Here is a 13,386-nt window from a genome sequence, read left to right as displayed (position 1 = left end):
CCTGGGAACTCCATGTATTTACCCTGCTAATTCCCTGACACTAAGGGGCAGTTTAGCATGGCCAATTCCCCCTAACCTGCACGTCTTTGGACACTAAGGGGCAATTTAGCATAGCGAATCCCCCTAACCCGCACGTCTTTTGGACTGTGGGGGAAACCGGAGCACCCGAAGGAAACCCACGCAGACACGAGGAGAATGTGCAGATTCAGCACACAGTGACCCGAGGCTGGAATTGAACCTGGGTCCCTGGCGCTGTGAGGCAGCAGCGCTAACCCACTGTGTCACCGTGCTGCCCCGGGTCCCTGGCGCTGTGAGGCAGCAGCACTAACCCACTGTGCCACCGTGCCGCCCCGGGTCCCTGGCGCTGTGAGGCAGCAGCGCTAACCCACTGTGTCACCGTGCCGCCCCGGGTCCCTGGCGCTGTGAGGCAGCAGCGCTAACCCACTGTGCCACCGTGCCGCCCCGGGTCCCTGGCGCTGTGAGGCAGCAGCGCTAACCCACTGTGTCACCGTGCTGCCCCGGGTCCCTGGCGCTGTGAGGCAGCAGTGCTAACCCACTGTGTCACCGTGCCGCCCCGGGTCCCTGGCGCTGTGAGGCAGCAGTGCTAACCCACTGTGTCACCGTGCCGCCCCGGGTCCCTGGTGCTGTGAGGCAGCAGTGCTAACCCACTGTGCCACCGTGCCGCCCCGGGTCCCTGGCGCTGTGAGGCAGCAGTGCTAACCCACTGTGTCACCGTGCCGCCCCGGGTCCCTGGCGCTGTGAGGCAGCAGTGCTAACCACTGTGTCACCGTGCTGCCCCGGGTCCCTGGCGCTGTGAGGCAGCAGTGCTAGCCACTGTGTCACCGTTTATCTAAAATCATAGAGTGGGGGTTAAACTCCAGAAGCTCCTGAGGCTCGAGGGCTTTAAAACAAGTTGACCTTTCACTGCAGCACGGTGCCTCACCCCTGTTTGACCAACATCCTCGGCTGCTCAGTGCTCACAGTGGGTGGATGTTGCAGCAGGAATTAAACGGTGCTGTGGAGTTTTACTAAAGTGCAACTTGTTTGTGGTGTTTGTTAAGGGATGGTGGATGGCAGGAGTGATTCGCAGGCTGCCATTGAGAGTGTGAAGCGTGCCATCAGGACTGGATTCCTGAACATTGACGAACACATGAGGAATGATTCCGAGCTTGGGAACAACGACATGGACCGCAGTGGGTCCACGGCTGTGGCTCTCTTGGTCTCGCCAACACATGTCTACTTCATAAACTGCGGAGACTCCCGGGGTGTGCTGCAGAGGGGGCGCTCTGTACACTTCTCCACAGAGGACCACAAACCCTGTAACCCTCGCGAGAAAGAGAGGATCCAGAACGCCGGGGGAAGTGTGATGATCCAGCGGGTTAATGGCTCGTTGGCCGTCTCCCGGGCACTTGGAGATTACGACTACAAATGCGTGGATGGAAAAGGTCCCACTGAACAGCTGGTCTCCCCGGAGCCAGAGGTCATGGTCATCGAGCGCTCCCAGGAGGATGAGTTTGTCATCCTGGCCTGTGATGGCATTTGGGACGTCATGAGCAATGAGGAACTGTGCGTGTTTGTCCGATCCAGGCTTGAGCTCACTGACGATCTGGAGAAGATTTGCAACCTGGTGGCAGACACCTGCCTGTACAAGGTAAGACCGAGAGGACAGGACCCACACACGGGGCACAGTCCAGAGGGCACAGCGCAGGCACCCAGCCTGCCTGTACAAGGTAAGACCGAGAGGACAGGACCCACACACGGGGCACAGTCCAGAGGGCACAGCGCAGGCACCCAGCCTGTCTGTACAAGGTAAGACCGAGAGGACAGGACCCACACACGGGGCACAGTCCAGAGGGCACAGCGCAGGCACCCAGCCTGTCTGTACAAGGTAAGACCGAGAGGACAGGACCCACACACGGGGCACAGTCCAGAGGGCACAGCGCAGGTACCCAGCCTGTCTGTACAAGGTAAGACCGAGAGGACAGGACCCACACACGGGGCACAGCACTGCCTGTACAGGGTAAGAGAGGGCACTATGCACACAAAGAACAATACAGCACAGGAACAGGCCCTTCGGCCCTCCAAGCCTGTGCCGCTCCCTGGTCCAGACTAGACCATTCTTTTGCATCCCACACACAGGGCACAGCGCTGTCTGTACTGGGTAAGAGAGGGCACCCAGCCCAGAGGCATAGCCCAGGGGGCACAGCGCAGGCATCCAGCCTGCCTGTACAAGGTAAGACCGAGGGGGCAGTACCTGCGCTTGGCACAGTCCCTATGGGGGGGGTGTGATATGTGTGGGATTGGGGTGCACTGCCACTTCAGGAGTGTGGGTCAAGTGACCCCTGTGGGGAGGTTAATTCCTCCCAGTGTGGAACCCTGTTAAGCAGTCTCGGATTAGACTGGAACAGTGCACACTTGTAATAAAGAGTTTCCCAATGTCTAAATTGACAGGGCCTACTTCATGGTGGTTCTTGTACGGTACTTTGCTAAATACATAGATAATAGAGGAGTCCCACTCACACTGACTCTCACTGGGGTACGGGCCCCACTCACACTGACTCTCACTGGGGTACGGGTTCCACACACACTGACTCTCACTGGGGTACGGGTCCCACACACACTGACTCTCACTGGGGTAAAGTAAAAGTAAAGTTTATTTATTAGTGTCACAAGTCGGCTTGCATTAACACTGCAATGAAGTTACTGTGAAAATCCCCTAGTTGCCACACTCCGGCGCCTGTTCGGGTGACACTGAGGGAGAATTTAGCACGGCCAATGCACCTAACCCATACGCCCTTTGGAGTGTGGGAGGAAACCGGAGCACCCGGAGGAAACCCACGCAGACACGGGGAGAACGTGCAGACTCCGCACAGACAGTGACCCAAGCTGAGAATCGAACCCGGGTCCCTGGTACTGTGAGGCAGCAGTGCTAACCACTGTGCCACCGTGCTGCCCCGGGTCCCTGGCGCTGTGAGGCAGCAGTGCTAACCCACTGTGCCACCGTGCTGCCCCGGGTCCCTGGCGCTGTGAGGCAGCAGTGCTAACCCACTGTGTCACCGTGCTGCCCTGGGTCCCTGGCACTGTGAGGGAGCAGTGCTAACCCACTGTGTCACCGTGCTGCCCCGGGTCCCTGGCGCTGTGAGGCAGCAGTGCTAACCACTGCGCCACCGTGCCGTTCCCATGTACGGGTGTAGGGTGGAAATAATCTTGCTTGTACACGGAAATAAAAGAAAGTGTTGTAAGTGATTGTGCAAAGCAGTAAGTTAATGAAGAATTGAGCTGAACTGAACTCTGAACAAAGTGCAAAGATCTCCAGCATTGTAGATTGCGTGACAGGTAATCCAGAGGGTTCCACACCCGGGTTCAGATTCCAAAGACCACAGGGGACTCTGACATCTCAGCCTTTTAGCTCATCCGTAAATCCTGACCTGAACAAAAACAAACAAAGAACAAAGAACAGTACAGCACAGGAAACAGGCCCTTCGGCCCTCCAAGCCTGTGCCGCTCCTTGGTCCAACTAGACCAATCATTTGTATCCCTCCATTCCCAGGCTGCTCATGTGACTATCCAGGTAAGTCTTAAACGATGTCAGCGTGCCTGCCTCCACCACCCTACCCGGCAGCGCATTCCAGGCCCCCACCACCCTCTGTGTAAAAAACGTCCCTCTGAACCTGGAAATATATCAGCTGTTCCTTCACTGTCGCTGGGTCAAAATCCTGGAAGGTGCTCCCTCCCTTACAGCACTGTGGGTGTACCTACACCACAGGGACTGCGGCAGTTCAAGGCAGCAGCTCACCACCACACCCTCAAAGGGCAATTAGGGATGGACAGTAAACACTGGCCCATTGACCTGCGGGTCCCAGGAATGAATGTAAAAAACTGTGCAGGCTCTTGGTCAGAGTGTTCAACGTTCCCATTTCCTTCATCAACACTCACTGGTGTTAAGAACATAGAACATAGAACAGTACAGCACAGAACAGGCCCTTCGGCCCACGATGTTGTGCCGAGCTTTATCTGAAACCGGCACGGTAGCACAGTGGTTAGCACTGCTGCTTCACAGCTCCAGGGTCCCGGGTTCGATTCCCGGCTCGGGTCACTGTCTGTGTGGAGTTTGCACATTCTCCTCGTGTCTGCGTGGGTTTCCTCCGGGTGCTCCGGTTTCCTCCCACAGTCCAAAGATGTGCGGGTTAGGTTGATTGGCCAGGTTAAAAATTGCCCCTTAGAGTCCTGGGATGCGTAGGTTAGAGGGATTAGTGGGTAAATATGTGGGGGTAGGGCCTGGGTGGGATTGTGGTCGGTGCAGACTTGATGGGCCGAATGGCCTCCTTCTGCACTGTAGGGTTTCTATGATTCTATGAAACCAAGATCAAGCTATCCCACTCCCTATCATCCTGGTGTGCTCCATGTGCCTATCCAATAACCGCTTAAATGTTCCTAAAGTGTCTGACTCCACTATCACTGCAGGCAGTCCATTCCACACCCCAACCACTCTCTGCGTAAAGAACCTGCCTCTGATATCCTTCCTGTATCTCCCACCATGAACCCTATAGTTATGCCCCCTTGTAATAGCTCCATCCACCCGAGGAAATAGTCTTTGAACGTTCACTCTATCTATCCCCTTCATCATTTTATAAACCTCTATTAAGTCTCCCCTCAGCCTCCTCCGCTCCAGAGAGAACAGCCCTAGCTCCCTCAACCTTTCCTCATAAGACCTACCCTCCAAACCAGGCAGCATCCTGGTAAATCTCCTCTGCACTCTTTCCAGCGCTTCCACATCCTTCTTATAGTGAGGTGACCAGAACTGCACACAATATTCCAAATGTGGTCTCACCAAGGTCCTGTACAGTTGCAGCATAACCCCACGGCTCTTAAACTCCAACCCCCTGTTAATAAAAGCTAACACACTATAGGCCTTCTTCACAACTCTATCCACTTGAGTGGCAACCTTTAGAGATCTGTGGATATGAACCCCAAGATCTCTCTGTTCCTCCACAGTCTTCAGAACCCTACAAAGTTGTACACTTTGCAGCAGGGTTTATAATTAGTGAGACGGGACCTGCTTCGAACTCTCTCAGTCTATAGCTGAGGAGGTGCCTGCCAATAATACCCCAGTGAGGCCGAAACGGAGAGCCCACGTGAGGCCAGGCCAGCTGAGTGTTTGAGTTGTGCAATCTCACGTTAACACTTTTTGTCGAAGAAAAGTAAAGTAAAGTTTATTTAATTAGTCACAAGTAAGGCTTACGTTAACACTGCAATGAAGTTACTGTGAAATTCCCCGAGTCGCCACACTCCGGCGGCGCCTGTTCGGGTCGGTGCACCCGAGCCAGCACATCTTTCAGACTGTGGGAGGAAACCGGAGCACCCGGAGGAAACCCACGCAGACACGGGGAGAACGTGCAGACTCCGCACAGACAGCGACCCAAGCCGGGAATCGAACCCGGGTCCCTGGTGCTATGAAGCAGCAGTGCGAACCCACTGTGTCACCGTGGAGCCAGGCGACTAGGAGCTGGAGGTCAGTCTGTCTGTCTGACTGACCCCCTCCTCCGTCCCCCGGCAGCCTGCACTCGAGGTTCAGAGATCGAACCCCAATCCTGACCCCTCGCTCCAAGCTGATGTCAGGACACAAAGGCACAATCACCAAAGCTGCGAGCGGCTTGGATGAGGCCTTTCTCTCTGGGCTCGGTGCCAATGGGGGTGGATTGCAGAGTTACCTAATTCTTTCTGACAGCTCTGGACAGCTCCCGGGGGCTGAGCTCATTCTGTGTTGGCTTTTCTGTGAGATTTGAGCAGAGTGAGGTGGTTGTGAAAATTCTAGCTGAGAGATTCTGTCCTTCCTGGATACCCTGAGCTGAGTGAAATATTGTACTTGTGTTAATGCACTAATAGTCGGGAAAGTGACAATTCAAATCTCCAAAGGACAAATCATACACCTCAGTTCCATTTCACATTCTGCAAAGAGAAAGCTGGTGTCTATAAAAGTGGCCGCAGAGTTACAGAATCATGCACAATCCAACCCATCCACTGATGTCCCTGATAGAAGAAAGTTTAATGCTGTAACACCCGTCCCACACTGATTAATACTCTGTCAGCTCAATTTTGATCGCTATTCCTGGGGAAAGAATCACATCGAGGGAAATGAAAATATATCCCGGAAGCCTGAGGGAGTGCAGCGATGTCCGTGTGTGGGGCAGTACTGAGGGAGTACAGCACCGTGTGTGGGGCAGTACTGAGGGAGTACAGCACCGTGTGTGGGGCAGTACTGAGGGAGTACAGCACCGTGTGTGGGGCAGTACTGAGGGAGTGCAGCACCGTGTGTGGGGTAGTACTGAGGGAGTACAGCACCGTGTGTGGGGTAGTACTGAGGGAGTACAGCACCGTGTGTGGGGCAGTACTGAGGGAGTACAGCACCGTGTGTGGGGCAGTACTGAGGGAGTACAGCACCGTGTGTGGGGCAGTACTGAGGGAGTACAGCACCGTGTGTGGGGTAGTACTGAGGGAGTACAGCACCGTGTGTGGGGTAGTACTGAGGGAGTACAGCACCGTGTGTGGGGCAGTGCTGAGGGAGTACAGCACCGTGTGTGGGGTAGTACTGAGGGAGTACAGCACCGTGTGTGGGGCAGTACTGAGGGAGTACAGTGATGTCCGTGTGTGGGGTAGTACTGAGGGAGTACAGCACCGTGTGTGGGGTAGTACTGAGGGAGTACAGCACCGTGTGTGGGGTAGTACTGAGGGAGTACAGCACCGTGTGTGGGGTAGTACTGAGGGAGTACAGCACCGTGTGTGGGGTAGTACTGAGGGAGTACAGCACCGTGTGTGGGGTAGTACTGAGGGAGTACAGCACCGTGTGTGGGGCAGTACTGAGGGAGTACAGCACCGTGTGTGGGGTAGTACTGAGGGAGTACAGCACCGTGTGTGGGGCAGTACTGAGGGAGTACAGTGATGTCCGTGTGTGGGGCAGTACTGAGGGAGTACAGCACCGTGTGTGGGGTAGTACTGAGGGAGTACAGGGATGTCCATGTGTGGGGTAGTACTGAGGGAGTACAGCACCGTGTGTGGGGCAGTACTGAGGGAGTACAGCACCGTGTGTGGGGCAGTACTGAGGGAGTACAGCACCGTGTGTGGGGCAGTACTGAGGGAGTGCAGCGATGTCCGTGTGTGGGGCAGTACTGAGGGAGTGCAGCGATGTCCGTGTGTGGGGCAGTACTGAGGGAGTACAGCACCGTGTGTGGGGTAGTACTGAGGGAGTACAGCACCGTGTGTGGGGCAGTACTGAGGGAGTACAGCACCGTGTGTGGGGTAGTACTGAGGGAGTACAGCACCGTGTGTGGGGTAGTACTGAGGGAGTACAGCACCGTGTGTGGGGCAGTACTGAGGGAGTACAGCACCGTGTGTGGGGTAGTACTGAGGGAGTACAGCACCGTGTGTGGGGTAGTACTGAGGGAGTACAGCACCGTGTGTGGGGTAGTACTGAGGGAGTACAGCACCGTGTGTGGGGCAGTACTGAGGGAGTACAGCACCGTGTGTGGGGCAGTACTGAGGGAGTACAGCACCGTGTGTGGGGCAGTACTGAGGGAGTGCAGCGATGTCCGTGTGTGGGGCAGTACTGAGGGAGTACAGCACCGTGTGTGGGGTAGTACTGAGGGAGTACAGCACCGTGTGTGGGGCAGTACTGAGGGAGTACAGCACCGTGTGTGGGGCAGTACTGAGGGAGTACAGCACCGTGTGTGGGGTAGTACTGAGGGAGTACAGCACCGTGTGTGGGGTAGTACTGAGGGAGTACAGCACCGTGTGTGGGGTAGTACTGAGAGAGTACAGCACCGTGTGTGGGGTAGTACTGAGGGAGTACAGCACCGTGTGTGGGGTAGTACTGAGAGAGTACAGCACCGTGTGTGGGGTAGTACTGAGGGAGTACAGGGATGTCCATGTGTGGGGTAGTACTGAGGGAGTACAGCACCGTGTGTGGGGCAGTACTGAGGGAGTACAGCACCGTGTGTGGGGTAGTACTGAGGGAGTACAGCACCGTGTGTGGGGCAGTACTGAGGGAGTACAGCACCGTGTGTGGGGTAGTACTGAGGGAGTACAGCACCGTGTGTGGGGCAGTACTGAGGGAGTACAGTGATGTCCGTGTGTGGGGTAGTACTGAGGGAGTACAGCACCGTGTGTGGGGTAGTACTGAGGGAGTACAGCACCGTGTGTGGGGCAGTACTGAGGGAGTACAGCACCGTGTGTGGGGCAGTACTGAGGGAGTACAGCACCGTGTGTGGGGTAGTACTGAGGGAGTACAGCACCGTGTGTGGGGCAGTACTGAGGGAGTACAGCACCGTGTGTGGGGCAGTACTGAGGGAGTACAGCACCGTGTGTGGGGCAGTACTGAGGGAGTACAGCACCGTGTGTGGGGCAGTACTGAGGGAGTACAGCACCGTGTGTGGGGTAGTACTGAGGGAGTACAGCACCGTGTGTGGGGTAGTGCTGAGGGAGTACAGCACCGTGTGTGGGGCAGTACTGAGGGAGTACAGCACCGTGTGTGGGGCAGTACTGAGGGAGTACAGCACCGTGTGTGGGGCAGTACTGAGGGAGTACAGCACCGTGTGTGGGGCAGTACTGAGGGAGTACAGCACCGTGTGTGGGGCAGTACTGAGGGAGTACAGCACCGTGTGTGGGGTAGTACTGAGGGAGTACAGCACCGTGTGTGGGGCAGTACTGAGGGAGTGCAGCGATGTCCGTGTGTGGGGCAGTACTGAGGGAGTGCAGCGATGTCCGTGTGTGGGGCAGTACTGAGGGAGTACAGCACCTTGTGTGGGGCAGTACTGAGGGAGTACAGCACCGTGTGTGGGGTAGTACTGAGGGAGTACAGCACCGTGTGTGGGGCAGTACTGAGGGAGTACAGCACCGTGTGTGGGGCAGTACTGAGGGAGTACAGCACCGTGTGTGGGGTAGTACTGAGGGAGTACAGCACCGTGTGTGGGGCAGTACTGAGGGAGTACAGCACCGTGTGTGGGGTAGTACTGAGGGAGTACAGCACCGTGTGTGGGGCAGTACTGAGGGAGTACAGTGATGTCCGTGTGTGGGGTAGTACTGAGGGAGTACAGCACCGTGTGTGGGGTAGTACTGAGGGAGTACAGCACCGTGTGTGGGGCAGTACTGAGGGAGTACAGCACCTTGTGTGGGGCAGTACTGAGGGAGTGCAGCGATGTCCGTGTGTGGGGCAGTACTGAGGGAGTGCAGCGATGTCCGTGTGTGGGGCAGTACTGAGGGAGGACAGCACCGTGTGTGGGGCAGTACTGAGGGAGTACAGCACCGTGTGTGGGGCAGTACTGAGGGAGTACAGCACCTTGTGTGGGGCAGTACTGAGGGAGTACAGCACCGTGTGTGGGGCAGTACTGAGGGAGTACAGCACCGTGTGTGGGGCAGTACTGAGGGAGTACAGCACCGTGTGTGGGGTAGTACTGAGGGAGTACAGCACCGTGTGTGGGGTAGTACTGAGGGAGTACAGCACCGTGTGTGGGGTAGTACTGAGGGAGTACAGCACCGTGTGTGGGGTAGTACTGAGGGAGTACAGCACCGTGTGTGGGGCAGTACTGAGGGAGTACAGCACCGTGTGTGGGGTAGTACTGAGGGAGTACAGCACCGTGTGTGGGGCAGTACTGAGGGAGTACAGCACCGTGTGTGGGGCAGTACTGAGGGAGTACAGCACCGTGTGTGGGGTAGTACTGAGGGAGTACAGCACCGTGTGTGGGGCAGTGCTGAGGGAGTACAGGGATGTCCATGTGTGGGGTAGTACTGAGGGAGTACAGCACCGTGTGTGGGGCAGTACTGAGGGAGTACAGCACCGTGTGTGGGGCAGTGCTGAGGGAGTACAGGGATGTCCATGTGTGGGGTAGTACTGAGGGAGTACAGCACCGTGTGTGGGGTAGTACTGAGGGAGTACAGCACCGTGTGTGGGGCAGTGCTGAGGGAGTACAGGGATGTCCATGTGTGGGGTAGTACTGAGGGAGTACAGCACCGTGTGTGGGGCAGTACTGAGGGAGTACAGCACCGTGTGTGGGGCAGTACTGAGGGAGTACAGCACCGTGTGTGGGGCAGTACTGAGGGAGTACAGCACCGTGTGTGGGGCAGTACTGAGGGAGTACAGCACCGTGTGTGGGGCAGTACTGAGGGAGTACAGCACCGTGTGTGGGGCAGTACTGAGGGAGTACAGCACCTTGTGTGGGGCAGTACTGAGGGAGTACAGCACCGTGTGTGGGGCAGTACTGAGGGAGTACAGCACCGTGTGTGGGGTAGTACTGAGGGAGTACAGCACCGTGTGTGGGGTAGTACTGAGGGAGTACAGCACCGTGTGTGGGGTAGTACTGAGGGAGTACAGCACCGTGTGTGGGGCAGTACTGAGGGAGTACAGCACCGTGTGTGGGGCAGTACTGAGGGAGTACAGCACCGTGTGTGGGGCAGTACTGAGGGAGTACAGCACCGTGTGTGGGGCAGTACTGAGGGAGTACAGCACCGTGTGTGGGGCAGTACTGAGGGAGGACAGCACCGTGTGTGGGGTAGTACTGAGGGAGTACAGCACCGTGTGTGGGGCAGTACTGAGGGAGTACAGCACCGTGTGTGGGGCAGTACTGAGGGAGTACAGCACCGTGTGTGGGGCAGTACTGAGGGAGTACAGCACCGTGTGTGGGGTAGTACTGAGGGAGTACAGCACCGTGTGTGGGGCAGTGCTGAGGGAGTACAGGGATGTCCATGTGTGGGGTAGTACTGAGGGAGTACAGCACCGTGTGTGGGGCAGTACTGAGGGAGTACAGCACCGTGTGTGGGGCAGTGCTGAGGGAGTACAGGGATGTCCATGTGTGGGGTAGTACTGAGGGAGTACAGCACCGTGTGTGGGGTAGTACTGAGGGAGTACAGCACCGTGTGTGGGGCAGTGCTGAGGGAGTACAGGGATGTCCATGTGTGGGGTAGTACTGAGGGAGTACAGCACCGTGTGTGGGGCAGTACTGAGGGAGTACAGCACCGTGTGTGGGGCAGTACTGAGGGAGTACAGCACCGTGTGTGGGGCAGTACTGAGGGAGTACAGCACCGTGTGTGGGGCAGTACTGAGGGAGTACAGCACCGTGTGTGGGGTAGTACTGAGGGAGTACAGCACCGTGTGTGGGGCAGTACTGAGGGAGTACAGCACCGTGTGTGGGGTAGTACTGAGGGAGTACAGCACCGTGTGTGGGGCAGTACTGAGGGAGTGCAGCGATGTCCGTGTGTGGGGCAGTACTGAGGGAGTGCAGCGATGTCCGTGTGTGGGGCAGTACTGAGGGAGTACAGCACCTTGTGTGGGGCAGTACTGAGGGAGTACAGCACCGTGTGTGGGGCAGTACTGAGGGAGTACAGCACCGTGTGTGGGGTAGTACTGAGGGAGTACAGCACCGTGTGTGGGGCAGTACTGAGGGAGTACAGCACCGTGTGTGGGGCAGTACTGAGGGAGTACAGCACCGTGTGTGGGGCAGTACTGAGGGAGTACAGCACCTTGTGTGGGGCAGTACTGAGGGAGTACAGCACCGTGTGTGGGGTAGTACTGAGGGAGTACAGCACCGTGTGTGGGGCAGTACTGAGGGAGTACAGCACCGTGTGTGGGGTAGTACTGAGGGAGTACAGCACCGTGTGTGGGGCAGTACTGAGGGAGTACAGCACCGTGTGTGGGGTAGTACTGAGGGAGTACAGCACCGTGTGTGGGGCAGTACTGAGGGAGTACAGCACCGTGTGTGGGGCAGTACTGAGGGAGTACAGCACCGTGTGTGGGGTAGTACTGAGGGAGTACAGCACCGTGTGTGGGGCAGTACTGAGGGAGTGCAGCGATGTCCGTGTGTGGGGCAGTACTGAGGGAGTGCAGCGATGTCCGTGTGTGGGGCAGTACTGAGGGAGTACAGCACCGTGTGTGGGGCAGTACTGAGGGAGTACAGCACCGTGTGTGGGGTAGTACTGAGGGAGTACAGCACCGTGTGTGGGGCAGTACTGAGGGAGTGCAGCGATGTCCGTGTGTGGGGCAGTACTGAGGGAGTGCAGCGATGTCCGTGTGTGGGGCAGTACTGAGGGAGTGCAGCGATGTCCGTGTGTGGGGCAGTACTGAGGGAGTACAGCACCGTGTGTGGGGCAGTACTGAGGGAGTACAGCACCGTGTGTGGGGCAGTACTGAGGGAGTACAGCACCGTGTGTGGGGTAGTACTGAGGGAGTACAGCACCGTGTGTGGGGTAGTACTGAGGGAGTACAGCACCGTGTGTGGGGTAGTACTGAGGGAGTACAGCACCGTGTGTGGGGCAGTACTGAGGGAGTACAGCACCGTGTGTGGGGCAGTACTGAGGGAGTACAGCACCGTGTGTGGGGCAGTACTGAGGGAGTGCAGCGATGTCCGTGTGTGGGGCAGTACTGAGGGAGTGCAGCGATGTCCGTGTGTGGGGCAGTACTGAGGGAGTACAGCACCGTGTGTGGGGCAGTACTGAGGGAGTACAGCACCGTGTGTGGGGTAGTACTGAGGGAGTACAGCACCGTGTGTGGGGCAGTACTGAGGGAGTACAGTGATGTCCGTGTGTGGGGCAGTACTGAGGGAGTACAGCACCGTGTGTGGGGCAGTACTGAGGGAGTACAGTGATGTCCGTGTGTGGGGCAGTACTGAGGGAGTACAGCACCGTGTGTGGGGTAGTACTGAGGGAGTACAGCACCGTGTGTGGGGCAGTACTGAGGGAGTACAGCACCGTGTGTGGGGCAGTACTGAGGGAGTACAGCACCGTGTGTGGGGTAGTACTGAGGGAGTACAGCACCGTGTGTGGGGTAGTACTGAGGGAGTACAGGGATGTCCATGTGTGGGGTAGTACTGAGGGAGTACAGCACCGTGTGTGGGGTAGTACTGAGGGAGTACAGCACCGTGTGTGGGGCAGTGCTGAGGGAGTACAGGGATGTCCATGTGTGGGGTAGTACTGAGGGAGTACAGCACCGTGTGTGGGGTAGTACTGAGGGAGTACAGCACCGTGTGTGGGGTAGTACTGAGGGAGTACAGCACCGTGTGTGGGGTAGTACTGAGGGAGTACAGCACCGTGTGTGGGGCAGTACTGAGGGAGTACAGCACCGTGTGTGGGGCAGTACTGAGGGAGTACAGCACCGTGTGTGGGGCAGTACTGAGGGAGTACAGGGATGTCCATGTGTGGGGTAGTACTGAGGGAGTACAGCACCGTGTGTGGGGTAGTACTGAGGGAGTACAGCACCGTGTGTGGGGCAGTACTGAGGGAGTACAGCACCGTGTGTGGGGCAGTACTGAGGGAGTACAGCACCGTGTGTGGGGCAGTACTGAGGGAGTACAGCACCGTGTGTGGGGTAGTACTGAGGGAGTACAGCACCGTGTGTGGGGCAGT

General features: G+C 57.2%; 1 protein-coding gene across 1 annotated transcript in view; it reads left to right on the top strand.

Moving 5' to 3' along the window:
• The first annotated feature begins 1,063 nt into the window (after positions 1–1,063).
• LOC144490026 (protein phosphatase 1B-like) overlaps positions 1,064–13,386 on the top strand; it is a 42,223-nt gene continuing 29,900 nt past the window's right edge. Inside the window, exon 1 of the mRNA XM_078207853.1 lies at positions 1,064–1,651. Coding sequence (XP_078063979.1) covers positions 1,064–1,651 — 588 coding nt within the window. The remainder of the gene's footprint in view (positions 1,652–13,386) is intronic.

The sequence above is a fragment of the Mustelus asterias genome, unplaced genomic scaffold (genome assembly GCF_964213995.1).
Source record: "Mustelus asterias unplaced genomic scaffold, sMusAst1.hap1.1 HAP1_SCAFFOLD_2792, whole genome shotgun sequence".
Taxonomy (NCBI): Eukaryota; Metazoa; Chordata; class Chondrichthyes; order Carcharhiniformes; family Triakidae; genus Mustelus; species Mustelus asterias.
This window is presented reverse-complemented; position numbering and strand designations above follow the sequence as displayed.